The sequence below is a fragment of the Tiliqua scincoides genome, chromosome 5 (assembly GCF_035046505.1).
Source record: "Tiliqua scincoides isolate rTilSci1 chromosome 5, rTilSci1.hap2, whole genome shotgun sequence".
Lineage (NCBI taxonomy): Eukaryota > Metazoa > Chordata > Lepidosauria > Squamata > Scincidae > Tiliqua > Tiliqua scincoides.
The window spans coordinates 142,671,818-142,699,529 of NC_089825.1; the positions used below are offsets into that span (position 1 = coordinate 142,671,818).

At 46.0% G+C, this 27,712-nt stretch overlaps 1 protein-coding gene across 1 annotated transcript; it reads left to right on the plus strand.

The window, feature by feature from the left end:
- On the plus strand, nucleotides 1-27,236 carry LOC136654023 (vomeronasal type-2 receptor 26-like). The gene is made up of 5 exons (XM_066630885.1): nucleotides 1-144; nucleotides 1,064-1,257; nucleotides 4,554-4,791; nucleotides 25,084-25,198; nucleotides 26,326-27,236. The coding sequence occupies exons 1-5, from the start codon at nucleotides 1-3 to the stop codon at nucleotides 27,234-27,236; spliced, it is 1,602 nt and encodes a 533-aa protein (XP_066486982.1).
- The last annotated feature ends 476 nt before the right edge of the window (nucleotides 27,237-27,712 follow it).

The window sequence follows — 27,712 nt, forward strand, 5'->3', positions numbered from 1 at the left end:
ATGGAAGTTCTTTTCTCAAGACTTCAGAGTCCTCTCAATTACAACTGTGAGAAGAAAGACAAGCTAAGGGCCATCATTGGAGGGCTCACCCCTTATAACTCCAGGCAGATGCCTCAGATCTTAAATCTCTACAAGATACCTCAGGTATGTGTCTTTACCCATAAGTATTGGTGCAACAGGTGGGAGCCTCACAACACAATCCTATGCATTTCTACTCAGAAGTAAGTCTCATTGAATTCAATGGGATTTACTCACAGGACAATGTTTATAGGATTACAGCGTTGGGAGTGGAAAACCTATCTTTAGTCCGAAGCATGTTTCCCATCAAGATTTATGAGTTAAAATGGCTCTGCATTGTTTAGCCCACAACATGTTAGATATTCAGGTATTCATCATCAGGTATTAAATAATGCAGTACCTGAATTTCTGTGTATATTGTGTATTAGAGCCCTGGTTCCTTTTTTTTACCAAGCAGAATCTAATCTCCTTTGCTCTGTTGCTTGAGAAGCACTTTTATTTCTTTTTATTTTGAGCCCCATTTGCACATGCATGTGGTGCTGGGTGCCTCCCAAGAGAGCATGACCCAAGCCAGTAGTGTGCCTTGAAGCAGGACTGATGGCAAGAAGTCTCAGATTCTCCAGGCCTCCTTTGGTTCAGGGTACAGGCAACAATAAAAAGATCCTGCCTTCAGCTGCAGCCCAAATTCCAGGAACCCGTCTTCTTCTTTGTCTCTCACCCATAGCATCTCTCCTCTCCCCCTCCTTCCTAAGTAGGGAAAGAGCTCAGCACATATCACCCAATTCTCTGCTCCAAATCCCAATTCCTAAACGTTTTAAAAATATTAATTAGACTCTGACATGTGAAATTATGCATAAAATATAATTAGGACTCCAGTAATCCTGCGCAGACTGCAGCATCAGAAGTCTCCACAATATTTGCTGGACAATGAACACAAACTGAAATCAAACTTCTATTGTGTCACACATTTTGGGGCATCAAATGACATTTGCAGATTGTGAAAGATTCTACTGTGCTCTGAAAATATCCCTGGCGTTCCCTTTAGCTCAGCTACGGCTCCTTTGATCCAGCCTTAAGTGACAAAACTCAGTTCCCCTCCTTATACCGGATGATCCCAAATGAAAAGTCTCAGTACGATGGGATTGTGCAGCTGCTTCGGCATTTTGGATGGACCTGGGTTGGCCTCATTGTCTCAGATGATGACAGCGGAGAGACCTTTGGGCGGATCCTCAAGCCCAGGCTCCTCCAGAGCCACATTTGCATCGCTTTTAGGGAAGTTGTTCCAACACTCAAGTCCTTCTGGGGAGAAATGGAAAAGCAGATTCATGATCAACTGGAACGAACACGTTCTACCATCTCCTCAGCCAAAAGCAACGTGATTCTCGTTCATGGGGGGTTTCGTTCCATGGAGGGTTTACGCAAGATTCTGTCAAAAAGTGAACGTGATAAAATGAAACCAATAGAGAGGGTTTGGATCATAACAGCTCACTGGGATTTCTCAGTTTTTTGAGAGTTGACAAGGCACCTCATGTGACTGATCAACCCCTGCTGCCTCCATGCCCCTGGTCCTCCCCCTCCTCACCCGGTTTTCCCAGTAGCCACCCCTCCCCACCCCCACTCCCCCCGCTCCTATTCATCACCTCCCCCCACTGAACACCTTACTTGGTTCTGCAGGGTCTGTTTGGCTGAGCTGCAGCACTGCTGCCTCTTGAAGCAGCGCTCACAAAATGGCCACCAACGGAGTGCTGCATACTCTGCTGGCAGCCACCTTACGACAGAGGATGTCTTCTGCTGTCATAAGTAGCTCCATGCGACAGCCCAATCCTGGTGATGAAAGGATTGCCATAATCCATAGAGAGAATATGACAATACTTACATGCCAGTATGTGGATATATAACTAACGGCACAATCCTAACCCCTTTCCAGCACTGACATAAGGGCAATGCAGCTCCAAGATAAGGGAACAAACATTCCCTTCCTTTGAGGAGGACTCCGTGAGTGACACCCACAAGATTGCCACAAGTGCCCAGAAGATCACCACCCAAACAGGAAGCAGGATCAGTGCATCCCTAAAACAATAACTTACTTGTCGAGTCAAGAGCCCTTGGGAATTACACTGATTTCCTTGGCTCTCTTCTTTTCTGCAGTCACTGGAATAGTGATGTGGGTCTTCATTCAACACCACGATACTCCCATAGTCAAGGCCAACAACTGGAGCATCACCTGTGCCCTCCTCTGCTCTCTGCTGCTTTGCTTCCTCTGCTCCTTTCTGTTCATTGGCCAGCCTGGGAGGGTGACCTGCCTTCTCCGCCAAACCGTGTTTGGCATCATCTTCTCCACTGCTGTTTCCTGTGTGTTGGCCAAAACCCTCACTGTGGTGGTGGCCTTCATGGCCACCAAGCCTGGAAACAGGATGAGGAAATGGGTAGGGAAGAGGCTGGCAGTGTCGGTCATCATACTCTCCTCTCTGACTCAGACTGGCATCTGTGCAGTGTGGCTGACCACGTCTTCCCCCTTCCCAGAATCAGACATGCATTCTCAATCCACTCAGATCATAGTGCAATGCAACGAAGGTGCACCCACCATGTTCTACACTGTGCTTGGCTACATGGGCTTTCTGGCCATCATCAGCTTTGCCGTGGCTTTCTTTGCCAGAAAACTGCCAGATACTTTCAATGAAGCCAAGTTGATCACCTTCAGCATGCTGGTGTTCTGCAGTGTCTGGGTATCATTTATCCCGGCCTACTTGAGCACCAAGGGAAAATATATGGTGGCCTTGGAGATCTTCTCCATCTTGGCCTCCAGTGCTGGATTGCTGGGTTGCATCTTCATCCCTAAAGTCTACATTATTGTGCTGAGGCCTGAACTGAATACCAGGGAACAGCTAGTAAGGAAAAAGGATTTTGCTACCTGACTGAACTTCTCTTTCTTCTTACTTGTCTCATTATTTCCCCCCTCACTTTTATGGTTTGTCTTTTAAAAAAATTGTGAAGTCCAACTACTTTGATGTTCGTAAAACACTTTGGAACATGCATGCATTTAGTACATTAGAAAAGGTTCCTCATATGTCATTTTTTTGCCCAATTATTGTTCCAGCAGAGCCCTGCTCTTAACTTGATGAAAAGGAATGTGTATGCACACACAAGCAAACACACACACACACACACACACACGCACACACACACACACACACACACACACACACAGAGAGAGAGAGAGAGAGAGAGAGAGAGAGAGAGAGCCTTTAGCCCTGCTTTGCTACAGTGCTCTTCAGCCAGGTCAATGGACAGCCATTTCAGCCAATGGAAGTGAGCCTTCTGGGTGTGACAGGGCCAAACAGCTCCCATTGCCTTCAGTGGCATCTCCTTTCATTCGGTTTCACGCAGGGTTTTTGTGATGCACAGGCAGCTCTTTCACACTGCTAAAATGACACTGGAAGAATCATGATCCTGATATAAAGTCCATCTTTCTTTCCATTAAATGTGATTTAGAAGAGAATTTCCATTAAAAGACAATTTCAGTGTAAGTAAATTGCAATGAGCCTGGCATGTGTGTCTTGAATCAGTATTGCTGGGTAGGTACTAAAGGCCTGGGTGCCTCAAAAAAGCCCACTGCTGATCCCAGAGAGTGCCTTTGGGTGGTAATGGCAGGGGGACTTTCATGGGCCTAGCCGGGCAGCAGATGCTCCAGGGTGGGGAGGTTGCAAAGGGTCTCCTGAAATAAGGACAGGCAGCTGGTAGCTTCAAAATACAGCGACACAGAAATGTTTGCACTTCAACAGATTTGTTGGTCTTCAAGTGGTGTGTGTGTGTGTGTGTGTGTGTGTGTGTGTGTTATGAGATAGAGGCTGCAATCCTGTTGACACTTACCCAAGAGAAAGCCTTGTTGACTATAATGGGACTTACCTCTGAGCTTCCTCAACCCCCTTTTCTGATGTTATTGAGAAAGCATTATTGGCATTTGATGAAGTTAAGCATGGAGTCAGGACGGGATAGCTTAAAAGGGGAGAAAAGACAGCAGCTGACTCTCTCCTCCAGCGTAGCACTGGAGGACTAAGTGGGAATTTATATGTGATAGGAAGTAATGTCCACTGCAGGCCATGCTTGAAACTGATATATGCATTATTTAATAAACTCTGGCTCTACCATCCTATAAGTGCCTTGTCTTCTGTGATTTATTGGAGGTTGTGCAGGCAATTCATAAAGTAAACCACAACTTGGTGGAAAAATGAAACCTTTCCCCATCTTTTGAAAACAAGTCTTGAGACTCTCAGTGTTTTGTGGAGAGTGTTAATGTCCCGGAACACACTCCAGCACCCTGTGTGGGTAGCAAGCTGGACAGCAGAATTTCAGAACATGGGATTCTGAAATAGCCAGCAATCTCCGGCAAAGAGCACCTCAATGAGATCAGGGTATGTAGAGAAAGTGAACTTGTTCATCTAATCCATGGAGTAAGACTACATTTGAGAAACCCCACATTGCAGGTTCATGCCTAAATACTACCAGCATGCCCTTGCATTTCTCTTTGCCATCAGTGAGATCAACAAGAATGCCAAGCTGATGCCCAATGCCACGCTAGGACACCAGATGTTGGACGATTCTTTTAATTCAAGAAGAACCACTTGGAACACTCTGGAACTCCTCTTCAGCAAAGTGAAACTTTCCAATTACAACTGTGTCAGGGGGAAGAAGTTAATGGCTGCGATTGGTGGGCTCACTTCTCAAAACTCCATGCAGATGGCCAACATCTTGAATGCCTACAACATCCCACAGGTATGTGTCTTCATAGGCATGTTTCTTCACAGGTGTGCACCTTCAATGAGAGAAGTGGAGATGGGCTTCCAGTACCCTACCTGTACCCCCTCCAAGTGTGGAAGTTGACAGGACTACTTAGCAGAAGCTGCTGTCATTAATTCCTTGGGCTTCTTGGAATGACAGGGCCATGGCCTTATAATTCTAGTAGGGTTTGCTTCACCTCATTACAGAGCATGAGGTACTTTAAGCCTGTACTTTAAGCCATGAGTCAGACAAGAGTCAACGCAATTCCTCTCATAGTTGCTTAGCATTCACTCCATGGTATAATTTTATGTGTGTATCAGTGCTCTCTGCTCCAATAGCAAGTTTTTGAAGGGTACCTCTGTTGGAGTAGTGTTTTCTCTGAATGTAAGAAGAAAAACACTGTTTAATAATGAAGGAATACATTTCTTGCTTTAAAAAAATTTGTCTTCCTGAGCTGAGCTATGGCGCTTTTGACCCCATGTTGAATGATAAAATTCAGTTCCCCCTTTTCACCTGGAAGATTCCAAACAAAAGCCTTCAGTATGCTGGAATTGTTCAATTGCTTAATCATTTTGGATGGAATTGGATTGGCCTTTTCATACCAGATGACGACAATGGAGAACATTTTCACCGAACACTGAGACTGAGGCTCCTCCAGAAAAATATTTGCTGCTGCACTGGTGCTCTGCACACTTAGGATTGGGCCATCAATTTAGTGGGAAGAGACCTCACATCTTAAGTATCTACAAGATTCCACAGGTACGTGCGATCATCCATAGCTTCAGGACACGCAGCCCACACTGTACCCAGTGCTGGGTTTGAGCAGGCTGGAGGTCTCCTCAGTGTAAGAGAATGTTTGTGGCACTAGGTTTGCAACACCCAGCACCAGCTGCTGCACTGGTGCTCTGCACGCTTAGGATTGGGCCGTCAGTTTAAAGGGAGGATTCCACTGGGGTTGGAAGGCTCTTGCAAAGCAGGTGTTTTCCTCTTGCATATCTCCATCTCTGTTATAAATGAGCCATGAAAAACAGAAAAACCACTGGCAGCAATGTGCACAGAAAAGGTTTTAGCAAACACCCCCAACCCCTTCTTGTTGCTCTGCTCCTAAATCTCACCTGTATAAACTGCTTTTTTTTGGGGGGGGGGGGAATAATTGAGGTTCTGGGACTTGCATTTGCAGATAACTGAATTAGATCATTGGTAATCCTTTCCTGAGAACCATATCACAAAGCCCAGGCAGCCCAGTCCTCACCTGTGCTGGAGCAGGCAGGCCAACTGGCATGGGCTGTATCCAGTGCGGGTGAGGAGGTGGCTGTGGTGCAACTTGGAGAAAACAAATATCTATCCCCTTACCCCATGTCACGCACCAGCCACCCTTTACGGGGCTATTCTGATCTATGCCAGTGAAATCTGGCCAAGTTGATCACCTTCAGCATGTTGGTCTTTTGCAGTGTTTGGGTGTCCTTTGTCCCAGCATATCTGAGCACCAGGGGGAAATATATGGCGGCAGTGGAGATCTTCTCCATCTTGGCTTCCAGTGCTGGGCTACTAGGATACATTTTTCTCCCCAAGTGTTATATTATTGTACTGAGACCTAACCTAAATACCAGAGAGCAGCTGGTAAGACACAAACATCTGCAGCACTAACTTATGTTCCCAGTTCATCACACACCTCCCCCCTCTCCGTCTCTATGTAATCCTATGGACAAGTTGTGTCTTCATCATAGTTGGAAAATAATCTAGCATGTCTTAAGCAGTCACCAGTCTGATCAGTGTTTTACACTGGCACCCCCCAAAGAAGCACACGAGACACAGGCTTGGAATGATTTAAACTTTAGTAATAAACAACAAAACTGCAGCAGGGAGAAATTTATCTGAAGTCCCCCAGCATGCTGGCATCTAATAGCTTGGGGAAAATGGCACTGGCCATCTATCTCCCCCTGACCCCAATAGGGCGTCACATCCTGGCCCAAGGTGTCACTCAATCGAGGACTGAGTTATCCTATCGCAGCCAACCCCAAAGGGTCAAGGCAGCCAGCCAGCACAGACCCACACTGGAAAACCTTGTGTAAGCCTTTGCTTGAACCAGCCAAGGGGCTCGCCAGCCAGCCTCATCAACCCGGGCAAATGTTGTCAGAGCAGTTCTGGCTTACCCCTTGGCGTTACTAACCTCAGCATGTATGCCAGTCCCCGCTCCTGGCTACCCAGCCAGCACGCCACCTGCCACACGGGGGGGGGGGTAACCTAGCGCTTAAGCCCCACCACCCCAAGTAAAAACCCTACAGGTTCCGCAGACCCTGCTGCAGATGAAACAGAAAAATATCGGCCCCAGTCATAGATAGATGTACTCTGTGAGAACATGATCTCAGGGTGGAAGACGAGGTTCCACCCTGTCTAGACATTATCCACCTTAGGTATGCATAGATCTTGTGCCTGGAGATGTCAACTACAAGAGGGTACAAGAGAGCCCCAAGCCAGACCCTTCTGGGGAACATGTCTGACCAAATTATGACAATTCCTGATAGCCAGCTGTGAGTCAGAGCAAGATCCCTACAGACCAGTAGCCTGAAGGACAACGAGGTCCTCTGGTGCAGGTCATTCTCACTAAAGTGTATTAACAGTACCTGAGCAGGTGTCCTGGAATCCAGAAAGTTCACACAGCAAAGGGAATAGCTGGCCCCAGAGCATACATCTCTTGGAAGCCCACTACATCTCCGCCATGTCGCCCAAGTCGAGCTGGGTGCCAAATTCCAAGGCCAATGCCCTCTTCCTCACCCAAAGCACAATGGAGTGTCCAATAAGAACATAAGAACAGAAGAACATAAGAATGATGCGGATACAGGTGGGGAACACTCAGCAATGACTTGAAAATACAGAAAGGAGTGTAAGTAACCTGAATCTGTAACCTAAGACCTGTAACAGTACACCTTAAGTGTCCATCACACTGGGCAAAAGAACTAGGAACTATCACACCCATCCCTGATCAGGCCGCAGCCACAGCCCCCACATGGGAGGCCCATCACACCGGGCACCCAAACACTCACTTAGTGGTACCTATCACACCAGGTACTGTTCATCTGCAGGCCAGGCCGGCACATAGCCTATTGGCCTAGTACTTACTTGGGTAGAACTTATAAGCGACCAACCTCCACTGGCCGATGCACTGGTAAAAGGCTAATACTGCTGCAACAGATGCTGCCCCAATTCTGAATGAATGCAGCCCACCCATGTAGGGTGCTGAATACCAACCAGCCACTGCAAGGCAAACACTGGGCAATGAGGGCCTACTTCACTTGCAAATGTAGCCCATACAGTGTGCTGAATGCTTGCCAGCCACTGCCAGGTAACCAGGGGCCAATGAAGTCCTCTTTCACTCACAAAAACCTACTCCTATAAAGAGTGCTAAATGCCCGCCAGCTACTTCCTGGCAACCATTGGCAACTGAAGGACATCACTTGTAAGTGTAGCCCCATATAGGGGAATGAAACTCTCTGGTTACTGCCAGGCAAACACGGACCAATGAAGACCTATTTTACTTGCAAATTTTGCTACATATAGGGTACTGAATGCCCACCAGCCACTGCCTGGCAAACATTGGCCAATAAATACCATTTTCACTTGCAAACATAGCCCCATATAGGGTGCTGAATGCTCGCCAGCTACCGCTGGGCAACTATATGCTAGTAAATGCCTACTTCACTAACAAATGTAGTCCCATATAGGGTGCTGAATACTTGCTGGCTATTGCCAGGCAACGAGGGGCAGTAAAGCCTACTTCACTTGCAAATAGGGTGCTGAAAGCTTGCTGGCTACTGCCATGCAACCATGGACCAATAAAGGCCTTCTTCATTTACAAATGTAGACCCATACAGGGTGCTGAATGCCCACCAGCTACTGCCAGGCAACCATTGGCCACTAAAGGGCCTACTTCCCTTGTAAATGTAGCCCCAGATAGGGTGCTGAATGCCCAGCAGCTACTGCCAGACAAACACGGGCAAATAAATGCACCTGCAAATGTAACCCCAGAGAGGGTTCTGAATGCTCGCTGGCCCCTGCCAGGCAAATATGGGCCAGTAAAAGCTTATTTCACTTGTTAATGTAGTCCCTTATACTTTGCTGAGTGCTTGCTGGCTACTGCAGTGAAATCATGGGCCAATAAAGTAATATTGAACCTACAAAGGAACTCCTATATAGGGTGCCAAATGCTTGCCAGCTATTGCCAGGCAACTATGGGCCAAATATAATAGTTTCCCACGATCTGATGTGCTACAATATCTGAGTAGATGTACAAAGTGGTAAACCCTGCTGTTATATCTGCGGTGAAATGTACTCTCTTGACGGGGTTGCCAGGGAACAGCCCTAATATATAGGCCAGCTCACCATTTTCTAGAAATGTGTAAGTAAAGGGGGTTTAAGCCTGACCTTCCTAGCCATGGTGTCATAGTGCGGAACCATTCCCGGGGGGCCTCGTGGGCCCACATGGTGTTGTTCATGTGATCCAGCAGCTTAGGTATGGATGCGTAATAGCCCCTTGGTAGAAAAAACACCCACTTCCTCACCCCATTAGAAATTTCAAATGTTGCATCCTGTGTTTGTATTCCAGCTGTGCGGGTACTGTATCTCTGCTAATCCAACTTCCCAGTCCCCCGGCAGTTCCAGGGGTTATGCCAGCTGTGTGGTGAAAGATGCACTGGTGTTCTGAGGAAATACTTTAGAGCATGCATTGCTAGATAGAGTGATATAAAATCCATTTCCCCCCATTTTCTCACCTATGCAGGTTCACGCAGATCTGCACCCGCAACCGAATTGTTGAATTTGACAGGCCAGCCTAACCATTTCACCAAGTGTTGCTTTTTGTTACCCCGCCCCTTCGTAGCTAGAACTTTTTCAATCCTGTAAACCTGGTCCTTGTTCTTCACCTTTTGTAATTCTTCAGGGTAGAATGTCCCAACAATTGGGTCCCCTGCATAATCTTTTAACCTGAATACAGGCCTTTTTGCTTTGTGGTGGGCTTGGTCAACTATGAAAACCTTTGTGGTAAAACTCTGTTCATAACCTTTTTCGAAAACCCCCTTGAGCTTGGAGACTCGTACGTGATCTCCTTTTCTGAACAAGGGAGCTGCTTTTTTTTCTGTGTACCCTGTCTCCATGAACTGTTCTCCAGACAGATAGTGTGTTGAATTTGTTAACATCCACAGGCCGTGTCTTGATTGTTCTGTGGAAAGAATGGTTATAACACCTTATAAGCTGTGGAAGCACTTCAATATAGCTGAATGTGTTCGTAGCTGTAAAAAATCTCCACATTCTTGTTTTCAGAGTCCTGTTAAAATGCTCCACAACTGCAGCTTTGACTTCATTGTTGGTAACAAAGTGGTGGACGTTGTGCTTTTTTAGTAGCTCCCTTACAGGCTTGTTCAGGAACTCTTTACCAGAATCAGTCTGTAACTTGCGAGGTATTCTTCCCTGTTTGAAGATATGTTAAAAAGCCCCAGAAACCTGCCTTCCTGATTTATCTTCTAGGCTCCTAGCCCATGCATATTTAGACAGTATGTCCACCACCGTTAAGATATACTTGTGACCATTGTTGTACTTAGAAAACTGCTGCATGTCCACTAAATCTGCCTGCCATTGAGCATCCACTCCCGAGACAATAGTTTTGTTTCTTTTAAAATGGACTCATGCCTATTTGTGCAGTGTGTAAGCATTGTGTTCTGAAAGCCATGTGCTAACTTGTTTTCTGGTCAGTGAATTACTTTGCTTTTTATCCTCCTGGTAGAGTAGGTTCACCCCTCCGTAGCTCCCGACTGACCCTGGTGAATAATATATGTTCTTTAAAATTTGATCTGCCGTGTTGTTGACTAGCACACATATGGACACAAGTGTCTGTTGTAAAACATTTTTATTTACAGGTGATTCTTCTCCTTTTGCCACAACAAGTCATTCAAGGAACAGGCCTTTGCAGGGTTGTCCTAGAAGCTCCCCAATAGACAGATTTTGAACACTTCTAACCAGCTCATCTGTCTAGACAAAGAAAAATTTTCTCAACACACAGTATATACGATGGAATAGCAGGCCCCAATACATTGCCCCAAACTTCTACCTCCATATATTTACTGGTGAAATGAGGCGACCGGGCCCTGCATCCCCCTCTAATTCTCGGCTTCCAGCCGCTGTGTGGTCCCCAACAAGTGGGAGGATGCTTGCTTCTTCTTCTCCTTCCAGTTCTAAAGCACGACTCCAGTATGTCACCCATTCTGGCGCTGTCATCCTGTGCTCCATTTCCTCCAACCTCTGGTTATAAAAATGTATAGTTAAACCATAAGCACAAATATTCACAGACCCCCCCCCCCCGGTTATAAGCACACTTCCCACCACCCTTCTATGTCATAAGCACTTTTTGTAAAGCGTGTATATTTACCATTGGTTTTGGCCAAAAGGGTCCTGCACCCGTCTCTAATTCTTGGGGAGCCACACTAAGGGGATCAACAATTGTCTCATCTTTCAGTTCTAAAGCACAATTCCAACATGTCACCCATTCTGGTGCTGTTGAACTTTGCTCCATGTCCTCTGGCTCCTGGTTTTAAAAATTGATTGTCGTCCCAAAACACTGACTGTCTGGCAAGTCAAGTTCCATGGGTCTCTCCAATCCAAAACACTCTGGCAAGTCAAGATCCATGGGTCTCTCGCTTCTTCATTGGCCTTGGTTTCTCTGTCATGGCCATCATTGCCATTTGGGCATGAAGGGTTACCAATGCTGGTGTCTTCATGGGAACCCATCAACATCTTCACAACCTAAAAAGCTAAAAAACATTTAAACACCTGTGAAGGAAACTGCCCAGGAGAAAACTGAGTTTCAAGATGATACAGCTGCCTGTACGAGGCAATCATGTATCATAGTTCACTATATCCTGGATCTACCAGGAGTCGATAATAAGCAGCACAGTATTTGAAAGTCAATGTGGAATATGGAGAGACCTTAGGCAAGGAATGTGGGATTCAGCAGGGGCCTGGATAATGGCAAAATTGGATTAAATGCCACTTAAGGAGTTTGAGTGTGGAAAAAATTAAATGAATGTGTTGGTTGTGTTGTCTGGTTTTGGCCAAGGCTGCCAGGGCAGTTTACATGGGCTGCACTGGGTGCTTTGTATCCCTAATTCACTCAGCAGAAAAAAGCAGCAGCCAATGGGTACTGTAGTGCCAGACAGCATCAAAAAGATGAATATCTACACAATCAAAATGGCTTTCATTTAAAAAAAAATCCAATTGGAATCAGTGGCATCACTAAGGTTTGTGTTACCTGGTGCGGGATGGCAGCGTGTCATCCCCCCATGCAGTGGGCGGGGCAACACCCCCGGTGGTGGGCGTGGTGTTGTACCATCACTCCTGGTTTTTTGGCTGTACCTTTAGATAGAACAAAGATAGAACGCATTCTGCAAGAAATTACACATTGATTGATATACTATGATGGTATTATTCCTCCAAACTGCGATTTTAGTCACTAGTGGTGTCACACCCCCACACCCCCGGGTGTCAATTTACTAATACCTTATTACAGCAGTTCTCAAATGTTTAGCACAGGGACCCACTTGTTAGAATGACAATCTGTCCCAAGACCCAGCAGAAGTGATGTCATGGTGGAAGTGACATCATCAGGCAAATTAAAATAAATAACTACAAATAATTAAAGTAAAACAAATGATTAAACAAGCAAGAGCCAGCCTCATCAGCTGAAGCCTCTGGTTTTTTGGATCCTTTTCAGTGGAGAGGGGAAGCTGCCTTCTGGAGCACTTGTTTAGCTCCTGGTGCATAGGCTCAGGACCATTCTGGTAGCCTTGCACTCTCCTTCACCCGATCTTCCATACCAGCCAAGGCATGTTTGCTTACTTGTGAGTAAACGCGACAGTGAGGCTTAGTTTTGCTTTCCATAGGGCTCAATACATTCATCTGCTTGGAGGGAAGGACGTCCTTTTCAGGTATTTTTGGGGGCTGCATTCATTGAATCAGGACTGTTCTGGTGTCCTTGGATTCCTCTCAGCCTGCCCTTTCCAACGGACTAAGACAGGTTTGCATACTCACGAGTAAACATGCGATGCAACTCACTTTCCATAGAGATCCATGCATTTTTTGTTATCTGGTTTATTGGTCATAACTTTTGATAGAAAGGAGATATTTCACTCTGGTTTATTGCATTGCATTCTGCTCAAAATTCCACATCCAATGGTATATAATATGTTGGGGTTACTCCTAACCACCGCAATTTTAGTGTATCACCCCCCCATGCACATCACCCGGTGCGACCCGCACCGCCTGCACCCCCTAGCAACACCACTTATTGGAATTGCTAATTTCTACTCTACAGTGGTAAGTTGAAAATAATTCAGCACAGGTCCAGTGTCATCCCTTCCCCAGACCTCGACTGTGGCCCTGAGAGTCACTGTTTTCCAACTAAGGAATTAAAAAGAAAAAATTGAGAAACTGCTGAATTAGAATTTGTCAGGAATTTTGACCACAGTGGATTTGGTTTGAAGAAAGGTGAAGCTTTTCTGTCTCATTTCATTGTGAAATAACTTACAGTCCCATTCTATCTATGTTCCCATTCCACTGATGCAGCTGCACCATCAAAGTACCTACTACATCCTGTGGGGGGGGGGGTAAATAATCCTGGAGGTCTCCTCTAGGTAAGGGAACATTCGTTTTCTTGCATGGGGGTAAGCCTTTGCAAACATTATGGGTCTACTCTGACCTATCAAGTTCGCTCACTCAAGTGTAAGTGGACCTGAAAAAGTGGATTGAGGCCAGAAAGGGGGATAGGATAAAATGGGGCTACTGTCATCAGTACTGCCTTTCCTGTTCTCAAAAAACACATTTGGGCTTGAAGCGTTGCCAGTGCTGGTATCATCATGGGAGTTCATCAGCATCTTCTCAACCTAAAAAGCTGCACATTTAAACGCCCATGAAGGAAACTAAGTTCCAAGACAATACAGCTGTCTGCAAGAGACAATAAAATATCGTAGCTCACTATCCTCTTTCCTGGAGCTATCAGGATAATAAGCAGTATAGCGTTTGCTAACAGGGCCAGAGGCTGACAGACACAGTCATGTTTTCTGTAGCATTTTCTACCACTCCATGAAAGCCAATGTGAAATATAGAGAGACCTCATGCAAGGAACTTGGAGTTCAGCAGGGGCCTGGATAATGGCAAAATGGGAATAAATACCACTTAAGGAGTTTGAGTGTGGAAAAAAATAAATGGCTTTGTTGGTTGTGTTGTCTGGTTTTGGCCAAGGCTGCTAGGGCAGTTTACACGGACTGCACTAGGTGTGTTGTATCCCTAATTCACTCGGCAGAAAAAAGCAGCAGCCAGTGGGTACTGTAGTGCCAGACTGCATCAAAAAGGTGAATAACTGCACAATCAAAATGACTTTCATTAAAAAATATCCAATTGAACTTGCTCATTTCTACTCTACTGTGGTAAGTTGAAAATAATTCAGCACAGGTCCAGTGTCATCACTTCCACTGACCTCAGCCGTGGACCTGAGAGCTACTATTTTCCAACAAAGGAATTACAAAGAAAAAATTGAGAAACTGCTGAGTTTGAATTTGTCAGGAAATTTGACTATGTTGGATTGATTTGAAGAAAGGTGAAGCTTTTGTGTCTCATTTCATTGTGAAATAACTTACAGTCCAATCCTATCTACATTCCCACCCCACCACTCCAGCTGCACCACCAAAGCACCTATTGCATCTGGTGGAGGGGAGGGATAATCCTGGAGATCTCCTCTACGTAAGGGACCATTTGTTCCCTTGCCTGGTAAGCCTCTGCTAACATTATGGGTCTCCTCTGACCTGTTCCATCAATTTTGCTTGCTCAAGCCTGAGTGGACCTGGAAAAGTGGATTGAGGCCAGAAAGGGGGATAGGATATCAGTGGTGCTATTGTAATCAACACTGCCCCTTTCCTGGTCTCAAAAAACATACCCCCCTGACTCTGTCTCCACCTTGTTCCTCCCACACTCTGTTCTGCCCACCCCAGCCCACTCCCAGTACCAATGTATTGGTGCCAGGGCTGTTCAGGAGGCCACTACCATGTAGCTGTGGTCACTTACTACTTGTGGCAGTGGCCTGGCTGTGCTAAATGGTGGATCGTGCTATGTGACATTTCAGGCTGAATCTAATTTCACATTACCACGCATTCCCCAAATAAAAACAGCCGAAATCAGGTATGGAATTAAAATGGGCCACTTTATTGAATACAAAATATTGCAACAGGGCAAAAAACCCGTCCCTAAACGGGGGAAATGGCCCTAGCCGTCTTGGTTCCCCGGTCTCATAGTGCATCCACCCGACTCCAGGCGTAACTCAAATGTTATGAAGCCCGCCTCTCAATGTTGCCCGAAGAGGGTAAGTCAGCAGAACTGCTATGCCTTGCAGGTCACCCCTGCAAGGCCCACCAGTTTGGGCAAGGGGCTTGCCAGCCGGCCTCCTCGAGCCGGTCAGGCATCATGGGAGCAGTTCTGGTTCACCCCTCATCCTTGCTGACTTAGACTGGACACCCAGAATGTCTTCTGCCTGCCCACCCTGCACTTCTAACGCCAGTGACCAGGACGTTAAATACCTATATCAAGACCCAAAACCCACTCCACAGTCAGTCTGGGGTAGGCAAAATAACCACCATCACAAACCAATTTAGATGGTGATTAAGAATTATGACCAGGCCCTCGCAGAGCAACCAGCTAGTCCCAAGCCCATTGCTGAATTACTAGTGAACAGCCAGAAAAGAAGCGGAGTGCAAAAGGCAATGGGGTGGGAGGGACAGACAAACAAAATGGGCAGGGGGCAGATGGCAGCCACTCATGGTGCTCATGAATCCCTGAAAGTGTAGCAGGGAGTGGGATGGGACAGGCAGAGTTCTTCTCCACTGGGTCCAGAACTCTGCGTCAGGCCTCCTGGGGCATTTCAACTCTGTGCTGGCCGTTTCTCCGGTGCAGACTTGAGTAGCCCCATTCTGGGACCTGCTCTCCTACCTGGGGGAAGGGAATGAGTATCCCCTTCCCTCAAGGAGCCACCAGCAGCTGCCTGGTGCACTCAGGATGCAGCGGTCACCATTTTAGTGCTGCTGCTCCTCAGGGTGCTGGACTCTGGATTGGACGGTTAAACTCCTCCACCTGTTGATCACCATCCATGCACCCATCAGCAAACACTGGGTCCTACATGTGTTGGGCTGTTGACACAAACTCACACACACATGTGCACAGCTCCTTCAGCCTTACAGGCATCTGAAAAAGTTTCTTAATGCGATCATCTGCCTGGCAATTATCTAAATCATTGCCTTCCATTAGAGAAGTCCCAGGGATAATCTGAAGCCACCTTCAAAACTCATAACAACAACAGCTGACTCCACTCGGGAGCTGAGGATAAAATATGCACTTCAGCTTTGGAAAAGCCAGCTACACCATGTAGCTCTGGGATATTCTGTGTAGACAGCTGTGTTATCTACTGCTTGACTATGAAGATTTCAAGGGAGGGACTTGGCAGTGGGGATTCGCTCAGCCCCTCTACGGTCATTTCTGCTCGTGACTGATGATTGTGTTCATACTGCCCCGTGTGTGGAAGTCACTGGAAATTGGTTGAATGCTGTGGGGCTGAGGTTCAGATATGCTGCTGTTCAGACGGTCAACAGTGCTGCTGCTACTGCTGCAGCTGCCTTACATTGTCAGCAACAACTGCCACTACAGGGGGGTGGGTTCACAGAAGATCAGCTATCGGTCTCCAGATGTAACTATTGGTGTCTTTTCCTCTTTCATACTTGTTGACAAGAAAGATCTCTCTTTTAAAGAAGCTCCAGATGTGTCTTCCCTGGAAGGAAAGTAAGTTGGGTTGTGGTTTGGATTTAAACTCAGTGTTGGAAATATACGTAGAAAAATTACTCGGGATTACATACTTTGGGACTGGTGGCAATAGGAGCAGTAGTGGTGGCATGAAGTTCAAGTTCACATATGCAAAAAGACCCCAGCAACTAGAGAACTGGAAGGTCAAGATGAACACAAAATAAATATTGCTATTGTTATTATTGTTATTGTTATTATTAACACTAGGCTAGAACTCTTTCGATGTGCCCTGATCATTATCCTTGTGCAGAGAAGCTTGTTTGTAAGAAGGAACAGAACTTTTGGTTATGTGAGCTGCAGCCGGTGCTCTAAAGTGGTTTTGCTAGTGGGTGTGCTTTTAAAGACATGTGGAACATGACCACACATGGAGGAAAGCTAATAGGCCTGCAGGTTTGATTATGGTGGTCAATGGCACAAGTTTGTGGACTGACACACAAAAACTATGGGACACAATGCTGACTATGTAACAATGCATCGCATTTATTGTGGGGATAATAATGCAGTAGCAGAAATGTGGAGTCAAAATACAAAGCAATAGAGTGTATCGGATATTTTCAATCTTTTTCAGCTCATGGCATACTGACAGGGGTGTAAAATTGTAAAGACTCACCATGGGTTCCTGAACAAGGCACACCCAGCTGCCAGTCAGAGTGCTCACATCACCCAATGGCCTAATAAATGACCCTCCCAAACATCCACGGCACACATGCAGACCGTGCATGGCACACCAATGTGCCACTCACAGGGGTTGAAAATCACTGCAGTGTATTCACTACTCACTCATGCAACTCGGCAAAATCATAAACAGTTGCTAGGGCTGCAATCCCATAAACACTGACCACATGTTCATATCATTTGTTGAATGCTTGGGGCTGATCTCAGGCCTCCCCCTTAAATGATTCCAACCTAGACAAGAGTCCTGGACTCAGACATGTCAAGGAGAACATGATGGAGGTGCTAATTGTGTCATCAACTTGGCTGCAAATGTGCGAAGAAGCTAGAGAGGCTTAGTGAGTCACTGGCCAGGCTTGCCGAAGGTGCTCTATCTATATCTGCTACAGGAGTTTGAAGAGTTGCAGGAATCATGAGGCTAATTTGCCAAGACTACTGGCCCAGTGTGATCCGCGCCTTGTGCTGACTGCACAAATGGCTGGAGGCCCCTGAACGTGGAAGGTGTGCAGATCCCATTCCAGAGCAGGTGGGTCAGCAGAGTAGGTGCTCTGAGGAAGGATCAGGCTGGGAGGCATGTTGAGGGTGAGCCTCAGTGACAGTGGTGGTGCCAGTAGGCTAAGCCCCCAGACTGGGTCGAATGCAGTCGCTTGGAGCTACTCAGATCTATGTCAGCAACAAAGCTGGTTTCTTAAAAGCCGGAGGAGTTTAAAATGTAGAAGGAAATAAATCAATAGAGGCAAAATGGATACTTGATTAGAGACACAGACTGTCCAATCCCATCTCCTGCCACTCTAAAAGGTGGAGGTGCACACTGCATGCTCTAGGAAGAGCTTGAGGTTTCTGGTGGTGCACACACATGGTTGCCAGCCATTCACGCTGGTGGCTCCATTGAATGCACTGTCACTGCTTCTGTAGTGGAGAGGGATTCCAGTGATGGAACACCTGCTCCATCAACAGAAGGTGCCATAGGATTAGGCCTTAGGGCTGCGTGGCTATTCACATTGACCTGGAATTAAGCCGCATTGAACACAATGAGGAGACATGCATATGGTGGCAAAGTAAAGAATAATACAATCTTAGAGTTGGAAAGGACCTAATAGATCATCTAGTCCAAACCCCTGCCTGTAAGCAGGAAATTCTCTTAGAGCACCCCCAAAATAAAACAAAACCAGTTTTGAATGAAACAATCCCTGCAATATAAGGGGATTTGTTTGTCTCTTTCTACCCTTGAAGGTCATCAAGGTACGAGCAAAGGGCTGTTCCGTGACAGAAACAAAACACGTTACCTCTCAAGCCAGCCTTCCCTTCTCAGGAGTTGGGGAACTGAGGCTCCACTTTCCTCATTGGCTTGTTCCAGGAGAAGAAACTTGTCATCCTGTTCAACCACCCATAAACTATGGGAATATGAGTGGACACATCCAGCAGGCCAGGTGACCAGATCCCTTCAGACTTTTGTTCAGAAGGAACTAGTGTGATAGGGCTATATTATTTCCCACCTCGCTTTCTTGTTGGGTTATTGAAAGATGTTACTGGGAATTCTTTGCCTGTAACTGGGCATAGCAGGAGCTGGAAAGTTCATAAAAGCAGAGGGGCATGAGGGCCAATCAACTTGATTTTAAGCACAAGTAAGCACATGCAAAGAGCACATGCAAAGAGCATGGAGCATTCCCATTCACCATATGGAATATGAACCAGAGCTTAAGACTACATGATTGTCTCATTTCAGAATAATTCCAAAGTACTTTCAGCGTCTCTTTGCCATGATGTTTGCCAGGTTCGAAATCGAGAAAGATGTCAACCTCTTGACAAATAAGACATTGATTATATTATCAATTGAAAATGATAACAATGCCAGGGGATCCTGTTTAGGAACTATGCGTCTCCTTTTCACACATCAGGGACATCCCCTTAATTACATCTGTAGCAAGAAAAAGGAGTTCATTGTCATCATTGGGGGGCTCATTCCTCAAAACTGGAAGCTGATGCCTCACATCTTAAATATCTACAGGATCCCACAGGTATGTGTGTTCCCTAATCTAGAGAGAGGTACAGCCACTAGGATTGCTAGGAGAGCAGACAATCTGGGCTACAACAAGTGAAGACAGAAGACTCTTCTCTGTCCATTTAGCACATAGTTGGAATCAAATGTTAATCAAGTTTTGTGTGAAATTGTCAAAACCTGATTAAGTTCTTCAAAAACCACTTTAAGGAGGGAATAATTTGTACTGAATTAGTAGCAAATCTATGTGGGTAAAATATTTTCTCCAATACCGTCCCTTGAGGAGGCCTTCATGAATGCCCCACACTGCAGGATGCAATGCATAACACATTGACAGCTGAATTAAAGCTAGAAAGTTGGACAGGATTGGGTCCTGAGAGCCCAAGCCTATGCCTGTCTACTCAGAAGTAAGTCCCAGGATAGTAAATGGAGCTTACTCCCAGGAAAGTGTTGACAGAATTGGAGCCTGAATGAATTATCCTAAGCCTCTTGGTCATCCTGCCCAAAACACTACACCCCAGAAAACAGAGACTTCCAAATTTTTCTTACAGGATCAAGTACAAAATCTCTACTATATCACCTGCCAGGCATTTGAGAGAGGACCTTTTTATTTAGGAAAAATCAGATGTTTGTCTGCCCTAAAAAGCTCCTTGTCTTTCCCCTTAGCTCAATTATGACTTCTTTGACTCTGCACTGAGTGACAGAACTCAGTTCCCTTCTCTCTACCAGATGGTCCCAAATGCAAGATCTCAGTGCACTGGGATTGTTCGACTGATTAGATATTTCAAATGGAACTGGATTGGTGTCCTCGTTTCAGACAATGACACTGGAGAAACATTTCTGAGGACTCTCATTCCCAGGTTCCTCCAGAACAACATTTGTGTGGCTTTTACGAAGGCTATTTTGGAAGCAAAGGTGTACTTGAATGATAACAAACCCTTTAAAGATCATCTATTTGGTATAGGATCTACTCTCTCTGCATCCAAAAGCAACGTGACTGTTGTTCATGGAGATTCACGATGTATGGAAAGTTTGCGAATGATTCTAATATTTTATGAAATTGGTCAGCAAGACCCAACAGAAAAAGTATGGATCATGACATCTCAGTGGGATTTTGCAACTGTATTAAACCCACTTTTTTTCACACCCAAATCCTTCAATGGTACCTTGTCGTTCGAACTGCACACAAAGGATGTGCCAAGATATGAAAACTTCCTTAAGGCCATAAATCCGTATCGGTCTGTGTTTTCTTACTTGTATGATTTCTGGTCAGCTGCATTTCTGTGTTCATTCCCCACATTTAACTTATATCCACCAAATGCAAGTAAATGCACTGGGAAGGAGAAGCTGAGCAGTCTCCCTAGTTCTATATTTGAAATGAAAATGTCTGGTGAGAGCTACAATATCTACAATGCCGCTCATGCCGTAGCACATGCTCTCCATTCCATGTACTCTTCAATATCCAAGCATAAATGGAAGGGAACTGGAGGCACAGGGGATATTTGGGCTGTTCAGCCATGGCAGGTAGGAGTTTCCTGGAAGCCTCTACTATGTATGGTCACGGATGGACTTGGATCCACTCTTGCAATGCAACTGGACTGAGCGAGAAGTGAGCCAATGTTTTCACTTTAGTTTGTCTAAGCCCAAGTCTTTTCTATTTGGAAAAGGACTGGCAGCCCAATCCAATGCATGTTTACTCAGCAGTAAGTCCCATTAGAGTCAATGGGGCTTACTTCCAGGAAAGTGTGGCTAGGATTGGGTTGTTAATTGCCTGCCGCATCATCCATGTATTAACTGTTTTTAAGCTCATTATTAACAGTGAGAAACCCAGTTGAGACAGGCTGTCCCTCAGTTCTGCTACTATGCTGATTACCTCTGAACTGAATGTCACAATATTAGTATGTCTACAGTGGTTTAGCTCAAGGGAGGCAGGTAGTACCATGTGACACACTCAGGGACGGTGATAATATGAGTGGCCTAAACTGTGGATATTTTTCTATGTTTGAATCATGCCATCATGATATATATCCTTTGATAGGTAACAATGCAAAATGTAATGAAGCAAACCATGTTATCTGTTTTCTGTCAAACATTCTAGCCAAATAACCAGAAAAGGAAAACACAACTGCCTTATGTAACAGAAAGTGAATTTCTTTAACTCAAAACTAACCATTGAGACTTGGGGTGCAATCCTAACCAACTTTCCAGCACTGACTTAGCTGTGCCAATGTGGAGTGCACAGCATCCTGCAGTGGGAAGACAGTCAAAGGGGCCTCTTCAACATATGGGCATGTTTGTTACCTTACCTTGGGGCTGCATTGCAGCTAGGTCAGTGCTGGAAAGTTGGTTAGGATTGTGCCCTAATTGTACCAAGAGCAAATGATGTGAGATAAAACAGCATGGAACCAATAAGTGTTAGTCTGAGTCAGTTCTAATTTCCATGGATGAGAACTCACACTAGCACTCCTATTCTTTTGTGTGTGTCATCACGTTTGCCACTTTTTCTTTGTTGGTTACTGATTTGTTGGTTGACCTGGAATTTTGTATAGTAAAATAAATAAATAAAGTTAATGGGGGTGACACTAACCCTAGTCATGACACTAGTGGGACTTTTGGGTGGTGTTAGTCACTGACTGAGTTGAAGTTAGATTGTCACTTTTAAGTTAGTGGACGCCAGAATCTTGTGGGGACAGGATGACAAAGAGGGGGACATGTGGGGGAGGGGATAACATTGGGGATGGAAAGTTTCTTATCTTGGAAGGACGGAGATGAGTAGAGGAGCAATAGACTGAAGGATTCCTATTGGGGCTTATTAAATGAATTGTGAATTCTGGTGCAAATGGGGACTGGGAATAGGAGGAGGGGGTGAGAATAGCTCTGAGAAAGTTTTACTATGCAAAGTTTATAATAATCACAGATAAAGAAATGTTCTCATGGGTTTTGCTGGCATGCAAGGTCTTTCAGGTCACACGGAATTCCTGCAGCTTGTTGACTAGGAGGAAGGGGTTGCTAATTAATGTGGGGCATTGGGCACTTTGTGTGTTGTTGTTGACTGCCTTAGATGACTTTAAAAGTGGGTTCCAAACATTAATGGTGGACTACAGGTCTATCCGTGGTTATTAACCATTCTGGCTACATTGAACCTCCAGGTGCAGGGGCAGGATATCACAGAGTACTAGGTGCAGAGACTTTGACCCCTTGCTTGTGGGGAAATGTTCAATGCCTTTATTTTCTGACCATGAATATTATTTATTTCAAGTCATGACTCCAACTGAAAATAATTTTGTTGTATACGTCTGTGTGTGTGTGTGTGTGTGTGTGTGTGTGTGTGTGTGTGTGAAAAATGTATGGGCCCCGGGTGTCCAATGACCTAGCCATGCATCTGCTTATATAATCACAGTCTCTGCATTGCCAGAAGGCCAAGGTGGCAGATTCCAGTGATCTCAAAAGAACTCCTGCTCCACAATTGAACCCAGTGTTTTATTTTTCTTGTCCTCCAATCAGCTTCACCACTTTCTGAGAAACGTTCGCTTCAACAATAACGCAGGCGAAGAAATATTCTTTGAAAATGGGGAACTGGCAACAGGTTTTGATATCGTCAACATAGTCACGTTCCTCAATCACTCTTTCCGTAGAGTCAAGGTAGGAAAGATGGACCCCTGGGCTCCTGAAGGAGAAGAGTTTGCCGTTAATGGAAGCGCCATTGTGTGGAAACAGAAGTTTGATCAGGTGGGAAGGATCTGGATGCATTTTCTGAGCTATAGTTCCATAGTTGTAGAAGAACCCAGAATTACTCTTCAGCAGATGCCTGGGAATGCATATTCCTGTACATGATGCACTTACTCTGAAGCAAGCCCTATGGCATTCACTGGGATTTACTCTGGATCTGCCAGCCTTCTATGATGATCATAACAGTGATGCAAGTGTAACACTTACAAATTTGACTGACTTGTTATAATGTTTGTGCTTGTAGACTAGGATGAATAACCATGGATAAGCATGAATAACCATGGATAACCGGGATTTAATCCTGGATGAGAAAGCCGACCTGGTACGTATTACGGAGACCTGGTTGGACATGGCGGGAGGAGTTAATCTCTCCGAACTTTGTCCATCAGGTTTCCAGGTGTTGCAGCAGCCAAGATTGCAGGGACGGGGAGGAGGAGTTGCAATGGTCTATCGTGAGTCCATCTCCCTTGCCAGGTGCCCTGTCCAGCAGTTTGATGGGTTCGAGTGCCTGCATGTTGTGTTGAGAGGGCCGGACAGGATTGGGATTCTATTGGTGTACCACCCGCCCTGCTGCCCAACAGTCTCCCTGCCTGAGCTGACTGGGGTGATCTTGGGAGAAGCATTGGAGGCCCCCCCCCGTCTACTAGTGCAGGGGGACTTCAATGTTCATACCGAGGCCCCTGCAGCAAGTGCGGCTCAGGATTTCATGGCCTCCATGACAACCATGGGCCTGTCCCAGAAAATCTTGGCCCCAACACATACTGCAGGACACGTGCTGGACCTGGTGTTTACAGCTGGGCACGGGGGTAGTGATCTGGATGTAGAGGAGATCAAGATGATCATGACAGATCATTTCGTTGTCATGGACAGATCACTTCCTAGTAAGGTTTAGGCTTGTTGCGACTTCCTACCTCCGCAGAGGCAGGGGACCGTTTTCTATGGTCCGCCCCCGGAGGCTAATGGATCCTGAAGGTTTCCTGAGGGCTCTGGGGGATCTTCCCACTGCCAAGACTAGCATCTCATCTGAGGCCCTGGTTGACCTTTGGAATGGGGAAATGACCAGGGCAGTGGATGAGATTGCTCCAGAGCGACCTCCGCCACATCGCAGATTCGGAGCGGCTCCTTGGTTCACTGAGGAGCTGCGAATGATGAAGACTTGAGTCCCTTCGGGGAGAAAGGCAGGGTAAAAATAAAGTTGTTGTTGTTGTTGTTGTTGTTGTTGTTGTTGTTGTTGTTGTTGTTATATTTGCCAAACTCTCACATGTGCAGGCATATGTTATCCATGCTCTTTTGTCCTCTTGTTTGTCCATCTCTTCCTATGAATATTCAGGCTGAATTGATTAAGGTGATGAGAAGAGGTGGTATGTAAAGGAACTAAAGGAAAACATCTGGAGGCTGAAGGATTCTATATATACAACAATATTGTAAAGACCCTCATTGGAACTAACTAGGACAGCCCACCTATGTAAACCGTCTTGAGTAATATCTGATGAGAAAGGCCTTAGGTAAATACAGGTGTGCGCCACTTAAAGACAGGGATACATTCCCTGATCCCTGTTATGTGATTAGGTCATTCAGTGAACATTCAGTGCAATCTATTGCCTTTGTTGTGGAAACAGACACGCCCTGCCAGACACTAGCTGGCTGCACAGGCTACTGGAGACAGATGGCCTCTTCTTTGCATTAAGGGCCTCTGTGTTGTGTAGACAGACACTCTGCTGCAGGCTACGGGAGATGCGATTGCCTGCTTACAAGCACCTTCATTGTGCTTTGACCATCATCATATATGCGATCAGTCATGAAGTGAAGTGTTGTTAAGCGGCGCACGCCTGTATAGAAGTAAATTGATACCTATAAGAGGTCAGAAGAGCTCATGAGCTGTGTGTCATAACTGTATTCTCGTGGACAACAAACAAAACCAAACATCACAGCAATGAGAAAACAGTTGATTTCCATGCTAACCATTTCTCCTTTGGGGTTTTTTGAAGATGCCACCCCGATCGACATGTACTGAGAGCTGCCATCCTGGACAGACAAAGGTGGTACGCCAGGGGGAGCAGATCTGTTGCTATGACTGCGCTCAGTGTTCTGAAGGGAGGATTTCCAGCCAGCTGGGTAAGTGAAGAAGGTGATGCTCCATCCAATCGGTGTAGCAGAAGTTTGTGGAAATGAGCTGCTCAAAGGTCTTCCAGCCCAATCTTTTCTTTCCCAGCACTCAGAGGAACTGTGGCATCAAGGAACTATTGTCCCCTTCCCCTGAGGAATGTCTCAGATCCCGCTATGGGGCTTCTCATGTTTGCACCAGCTATTTTGCTGGCACAGATGTGAGAACCTATATGTCAAGCTCTTAGGTCGGACACAAAGGATATGATCTTGCGGAGGAGGCCTCTGCCACTCCCACACCCCTCCCACCCCATCTCTTTCCCCTTCCCCACTTCCCCTGCTCAGATCACCATCCCAAAACTGATAGGCTATACCACTGCCTGGTGGTCCCATTTATCTCCACGCAGTCACATGGCATTCTTCATCCAGCACCACCTACTCCAAGGGTGCCGTAAATGTGCTTTATGACATGTTTACAACACCCAGTGCCAGCACTGGAGCTCAGCACCGGTGCTATGAACTTTTAGGATTGGACCCTGAGGGCCCAATCCTCAATTCATCATACTGATGCAGTCAGTAAAGCAGCAAATCAGCAGAACGTATGGCCCAGTCCTATGGGACTGTTATGACAGTGGGGCAAGGGTCTACTGTTGTAAAAGGCCCAGTGATGGCGTGAAGCTGGTGCCACCACTGGGCCAAACCAAGCATCTGCTTCAAAGCAGTTGCAGATCAGGAACCACATTGCTGCAGATGCCGGTTCAGAAGTGGGGGCATGTTGTGGATGGGGTGGGGTCAGGCCAGGGAAGAGAGGAGGTGGATCCTGGTGGCAGCAACATGCACCAGTATCTAATCCTTGAACCTGCTGGCCGGCTGTTTGCCCCCCATGACAGCACACACTTCCTAGGCACAGCACAGCTGACCTTTGGGTAAAGCCTGATGCCAGTTTTACTAAAGGTTAGCATTGAAAGGATACCTGATTGTGTTACATACAGTGATGGATGTAAGGAAAAATTTGAGTGATTTATTTTGTATATATTAATTGACATGCTTCATAATATGATCGCACTGCACTGTTGCCAGACAGCCTAAGGTGACACAGACACACTTTGAAATATTGAATCCCTGCATGTTTCTCTTAGATGCAGATCATTGCAGTGACTGCCCAGAGGACCAGCATCCAAGCAGGAACCAGGATCACTGTATTCCCAAAGCCATCACATTTTTGTCCTATGAAGAGCCCTTGGGAATCATTCTGGCTTCTTCTGCTCTGCTGCTCTCCACCATCACACTTGTGCTCGTGCGGAGCTTCATTCGGCACAGGAACACCCCCATTGTCAAAGCCAACAACTGGAACATCACCTGTGCCCTGCTGTTCTCCCTGCTGTGTTGCTTCCTCTGCACATTTCTGTTCATTGGCCAGCCCAGAAAGGAATCCTGCGTTCTCCGGCAGACCTTGTTTGCCATCACTTTCACAGGAGCTGTTTCTTCAGTGTTGGCCAAAACCCTCACTGTGGTCCTGGCCTTCATGGCCACCAGACCAGCCAACAGGATGAGAAAATGGTTAGGGAAGAGTTTGGCCATGTCTGTCATCGTGGCGTGTTGTCTGATTCAAACTGGCCTCTGTGCAGTGTGGCTGGCAGTGTCTCCCCCCTTCCCAGAGTTTGACGCGCACTCCCTGATAGGTCAGATCATAGTGCAGTGCAATGAAGGCTCAGTCTTCATGTTCTCCATTGTTCTGGGCTACTTGGGATTTCTGGCCCTTGTCAGTTTTGTGGTGGCTTTTTTGGCCAGAAGTCTGCCTGATACTTTCAATGAGGCCAAGCTGATCACCTTCAGCATGTTAGTCTTTTGCAGTGTTTGGGTGTCCTTTGTGCCAGCCTACCTGAGCACCAAGGGGAAATACATGGTGGCCGTGGAGGTCTTCTCCATCTTGGTCTCTAGTGCTGGATTGTTGGGTTTCATCTTTCTCCCCAAATTCTTCATTCTTGTGTTGAGGCCCCAGCTGAACACCAAGGAGAACTTAGTAAGGAAAAAGAATGTTGTTACCTGACTGAATTGCTTGAGTTCCTTCGTCCGTAGCATTGTGCATGAACCCCTTGAGATATGTCCACTGTTTTATAGAAACTCATGTGACTTCCTTCTCTATTCCCAACTGTTCCTCTTGGACATAATCCTGAGATTCTTTTCAACTTTCACCAATCTAATTTCTCATTCCTATTTCTCCTCCAAAGTGCAATCATCTACTTTAGTTATCCTAAGCTGTTTGTAACTGCTTAAAAAATAATAAATTGTTACGAAGATGGTGAATTGCATCTTTAAATTGATTGAGTGATTGACAGCCTTCATGTTCTTGCGTGAGACGTCATGAAGTGGGCAGTAGAAAAGGGTATGTGTTATGGTCTCAATACAATCCCTACCACACTTGCATTTCCTCTCCGAGTAGGGAATACCACTGAACCTGCCCGATAACACGGCTGATGGAAGAGCATTACATCTTGCAAGTGTGAATGCTCTCCGAGCCTGTGG